A 5,691-nucleotide genomic window follows, 5' to 3' on the forward strand; every position below is an offset into this window, starting at 1 on the left:
TCATTCTCGCCTAGCGAGGCTTAAAATCGACGCTCTCTAACTTGTAACTTACTAGGCGAGTCATATTTTTGTTAAGCGACTCGAATACTGCAGTTTTATGCTGTTATTTTCGCCCAACAAGCCACCAGTTCACCCAACGAGTCAGCCTAACACACATTGGTGGTTTTTTGGACTTCCGGGGGTGGTCTAAAGCAATATATACCTATTAGGTGAGTCATTTCTCTATGTTTGTAGTGTTGGGCACAATTCTAGTGCCCCCGACAAGAGTATTTGTCTAAAAATCAGTCTTTCTTGTCTAATCATGCTTCCTTGAGTTTCAACTTGTTTTCCTCCATCAGAATTGCTTCCAATTTACTTATTTCACACACTCATAATAGATATTAGAAGTAAAAAATCATAAAACAATTAAAATACAAAATGCAAAAACAACATAGACTTGAGGATTAAACAAGATAAAAGTTGTGGAGAAGTTGATTTTATTCACGAAACTTAACACCAATATAAAGTAGAAAACAACGTTATCAAACTGCTGCACAACTATCCCTACAACTCTCATATCTACTGTGCATCCTTCTCAACCCTTTTAGTATCATTTGCTTCCATATAAAAATATGACCATCGCAGGTGAAAACCACAACTTCCAAAATAGAATTGTTAGCTAATGCAAACAATAGTTGTCATAACAGTAATGTTCACCACATTATACGTTTAAATACACTTTTCGACAAGGAAAACATAAAACAACAGATCATACAAACAAACACAAAATTTGTTGTTGCCATCTCACTCAACACTTAAAAGAAAACATATTATCATATGAACATTACCACCACCAGTGATTTCAGCGTCAAAAAATTGGGTTGTAACTCTCGCACACAACTCACCAATAACCGCTCCACTTCCCTTACTCTCTCACAACCATTCCACTTTCACTGCTTTCTAGGAGTCTTATAGGCGAAGCTTACAGCTACAACTTTCCACCACTTTCCTAGGGATTGATCTAGATGAAGCTCACCATTAGATACTGGTACAATGCACCATCTTTAGTTGAGTCACCATACACATAAACATGTTAGCAATTATCCCCTGCCCATCCAAGGTTTATCACACAAAAACAATACACCAAAAATTCGATATATATTCACAAATTAACAAATAAGATACAAAAACTAATTTAAATAAGTTAAAACATGTTGAGACAATTAAAATAGCTAAAGTAGTTAGCCACCCACATGGATATTCTAAAGTTTAATCTAGCTAATTTTAATCTTTAACTAATTCATGTCACTCCTTCAAAAAAAACTCACATGTTTCACCCTCTTACTACAAGAATTTTCTATATTTCATGGGAGTTTCTTGGAAATTTGTTATAAAATTTTGCAAGAAGTAATTTTTTATTTGCCATTTCTTATGAGAGTTTTATTTAGTAGATAATTGGATAATTATTTTCTATAAAATTATTAAATTTGCAAATATTTCTTATAAAATTTTATGTGAAAAATGTTTTGTACAAAATATTTTTCAAAAAAAATTTCCACAATTTCTTGTAAATTATTTTTTTATAACAAAATTTATAAATATTTCATAAAATTTTATTTTTAAAATAAAATTAATAGAAAATATATGGTTTTTAGTAACGTCTAAACTCTCATCCAGTTTGCTTTACTTATGACTATAATTTAACCTACAAACGAATTTTACCTCTTACGACATTTGATGCACAAAAAGTATTATGATAAACTCATTAAAATTTTAGTAACAAATATTACCTCATATCTCATGAGTTATTAAAAACTTAATTATATTATATCTATATACACTAGTGTAAACACAGGCGCGATACATGTACGCATTTTTCGAATTATATTTATAATTAATGATATTGTAATGTTATTAAGTTAATGAACAAAATAAAAGTATATTTATAAAAATTAAAGTGAAATGTATGGAGAAAATATGAAAAAAATAATTGTTGATGAATAGTATGAGAAAAAAGAAAAAGGAGATAAATAAATAGTTTTATAAAAACTTGTAAAATTAACCGTTAATTTTTAAAAATTTAATAAATAATTAAATTGTAAAGGGTAAAATTGGAATTATGAAATGTGGACACAAAAGAGGGAATCCCCTTTATATATAGTTATAGATATAATAATATACTTATGTTCCCATATAATATATTATAATAAATATCGTTAAAGTATTATTTTATAATATTATATTATCTCTTAAAAAATTTGTTTAATATTTTCTTAACTAAAATATTATTCACCAAATCTTATTTCTTAAAAAATATTTTAAAATAAAATAAAAATTTTAAAATATAACTACCAACCCTTTTTATCTTTCACTTAAAATATTTAATCATATTTATATATTATCCTAATTATTAAAATTTCTAGGACATCACATAATTTAATCAAATATTTTTTAAACGTTTTTTAAAAGCTATCTATTTAACCAAACACAATAACACCACACACATTAACACGTTAACAATTATCCCTCTCTACTTAGATTTTATTTGATAATATGATAATTTGGTTTAGTGTTTTTATATTATCAAAGTGAAAGATAACAAAAGATAAAAGCACTAATTTTTTTGATTTTAAATTTTTTTATTATTTGTTAAATCAATTTCTTTTTATTTTATTTAATATTTTAAACTATTCAAACAAATAGTGTTGAATACACTAAATAATGTTGTTCATATCTGAAGTAAATCAATCAGAATTTAAACAATATGTATGATATATAAGTAAGGAGTAATATAGTTACAAATAAATAAATATATTAAACATATTTGGTTAATCTAAGATAATCAAATATTATGTTTTAAAGATATTATATAATCAATTATTATATTATAATATTATATGTATTAAAAATATAACAATAATTATTATATGGTAATTAAGGTATTAACCTATCAATGTTTTAGAGATATTATCAAAATATTTGAGATACATTTGATAATATCTTGAAAGTAGTAAAGATAGATTAAGCGGTGAGTTATTCCTATAATAAGAAACTGAACCAGGTGTGTAGGCTTTTAATTTTCTATACAAAACTAGACACTGTGTAAACTTTTGATATTCTAAACCATGGCTGATATGATCAGTAACTTTTCCGCTGATATACTTTTATACATTTTATCTTTTCTTCCAACCAAACAAGTTGTTGCAACCAGTGTTCTCTGCAAACGCTGGAATCTTCTATGGCGTTCAGTTCCCTCTTTCGATTTCTGTATTGGTAATGAAAACCGCAAAGAGACCTACGATCAATTTTTCCACTCAGTGTTCTCTTTTTTGCGTTCGCGTGATAGAGACCAACCCCTCCTCAGATTTCGCCTCAATTATTTTTTCAACTCTTTTGATCCTACCATTCGTTATAGTTATAGCGCCATTCGTGATACTGAAAGCATCATCAAGAAACGGATTGAGGATGCAGTGAGTGGAAGTGCAAGAATTCAACACCTCGACCTCAGTTTGGATCTATACATCGTCATGCCCTCTGTGGTGTTTACCTTCAAAACTCTTGTATTTCTGAAATTGGCCAATATAACAGTGAAAAATATCCCCTTTGTTGATTTTCCCATGCTTAAAATCTTGCATTTGAATTGTGTGCTCTTCTCAAAAGGTCTAGATCTTTCACAGCTTCTCTCTGGGTGCCCTAATCTTGAGGACTTGGAAGTCAAACATATACTTATCCATGGTGAAAGAAAGTTCAGCAGATTGTACAACTTGATCAACATGGCTGCAAAGCTTTTTCCATTCGAAATTGTGAAGAATGTTAAAGTTTTGTCCTCAGATATGGTAATGCACGTGAGATTTGTTTGTTATTACTTTCTATTCTTAAGGAGAAAAAGGCATATTTCTGATGATATTGTTTTTGTATCTCTTGCAGTTCCGTCAGCAAGAATGGATTTTTGACTTTCAGAATTTAGTTCAACTTAAATTGGATAACCTGTATATTAAGAATAATTGGGTTGAGTTGTTGGAAACGCTGAGGCATTGTCCCATGCTTCAAACTCTTGCAATTGGTTATATTGATAAGGTTTGATGATTTAATCCTTGGAAGTATATGAGTTTTCTCGTTATCTTTTCTTCAAATTTGTTATTAATATAGTTTTATGATTGTTGTTCACAGATAACTTTTGGTTCATCTGCTGAAGGCCATGAAGAAGCAGTGTTGCCAGACCCACAATCTGTTCCTGCATGCATCTCATCACACCTTAAAACCTGTACTCTTGAATGTTACAGGGGTTCGATAGATGAGCTTCTATTTGCGAGATACATTATGCAGAATGCAAAATATTTAAGGACCATGAAAATCAAAATTTTCTCTTACAATGGGGAGAAACTAAATATGATAAGAGATTTATCCTCATGCATGAAGAGTTCAGATACTTGTAAACTATCATTTCATAATTACTATTGAATAATTAAGGTTTTTTTTTTTTCATTAGTATATATAGTAGATGTTGACATGTTTATCAAAAACTATGAAAGTTTGTAACACATTATCCTCTTGTCCAGAATTAATTGCTTATGAAAACTGAGGTTTAATCTTTGTAATTTGCACTAAGAATACCTAGGAAGCAGCTAAAGAGTCTGTGATACCTAAAACAAATTTAAAAAAAATGAAATCTTTTATTTTATTTTTCAAATTTTTTTGATGCAAAATTATTTATTAAATTGTGATAATTAATTTTATTTAACATTTCTTTTTCACCTATATCTATGTTATTATTATCTTGTTCATTCAAACATCATCTACTTGTATCTTCTAGTTTATTTTTCTTATCTATTTTGATATGTTTATTCATAACTCTTTTACGTGATACAATTAAAGCCTCAATTATTCTCTTCTATTAAAATTTTGAATAGTCTGATTCAAATTTTATATTTCACATATCTATATATTTTTATATGAAATAAAAAATTATAATATATAAAACACTACTGAAGATAAACATATAAGACGAATAAGTTAAAACAATACAACCTGGTTCAGGTGTAGTATCTTGAAATCTCAAGTCTTTTTCTACTTCTCAATTTTTCCACAAACCTGCAGAGTTTATTTCCGATTAATCATTAATACAAATAAGTAAAAAAAAAATATTATTTTTCTCACCTCAATAGTAATTTTTTTTTCTCTAAACTTGAATTATCTTTGTACAGAAAATCCAACTTTAACTTTGAAATATGTTTCAATTAATCTATTATCCATAAAAAAACTAAACCCTAATCTAACTAATAATTTTGTAGTAAAATTCCAGTTCCTCGTCAAGTCAAGATATAAGCAAAAAAATCCCAAAACAGTAAATCAAAAAGTACCAAAAAAACAAAATTGGGAAAAAGAAACGCATTTATAATTCTAATAAAAATCCAAAATAAAATAAAAATAACAACAACATAAATAGAAAAGAAATACTAACTAGAGATGAGGATGAGAATTGGTACACACAAACAATATGAGATTCAATAAATATAATTTGGCAAAATCTATAAAAAATAACTTTTAGAAAAGAAGGAAGTATCGAGAGACAAAAGTTACTGAGATATAAAAGAATAAAAAAAGAAAATAAAATAAAATCCAGATTATAATTGAATAAAGATAATTAATCATTCTCTATGGTAAACAAAATTATAATTTACTAAATAAGGATTTTATCTAATTAATTATTAT

The 5,691-nt window shown here is 27.5% G+C and overlaps 1 protein-coding gene across 1 annotated transcript; it reads left to right on the forward strand.

Moving 5' to 3' along the window:
• Positions 1 to 3,104: 3,104 nt before the first annotated feature.
• On the forward strand, positions 3,105 to 4,277 carry LOC114180916 (F-box/FBD/LRR-repeat protein At1g78750-like). Its single transcript, XM_085672095.1, has 4 exons — positions 3,105 to 3,815; positions 3,907 to 4,056; positions 4,150 to 4,209; positions 4,263 to 4,277. The coding sequence occupies exons 1-4, from the start codon at positions 3,105 to 3,107 to the stop codon at positions 4,275 to 4,277; spliced, it is 936 nt and encodes a 311-aa protein (XP_085528221.1).
• The last annotated feature ends 1,414 nt before the right edge of the window (positions 4,278 to 5,691 follow it).

The sequence above is a fragment of the Vigna unguiculata genome, chromosome 4, assembly GCF_037176805.1.
Source record: "Vigna unguiculata cultivar grain cowpea cultivar isolate G323 ecotype 2 chromosome 4, ASM3717680v1, whole genome shotgun sequence".
NCBI classification, from domain to species: domain Eukaryota; kingdom Viridiplantae; phylum Streptophyta; class Magnoliopsida; order Fabales; family Fabaceae; genus Vigna; species Vigna unguiculata.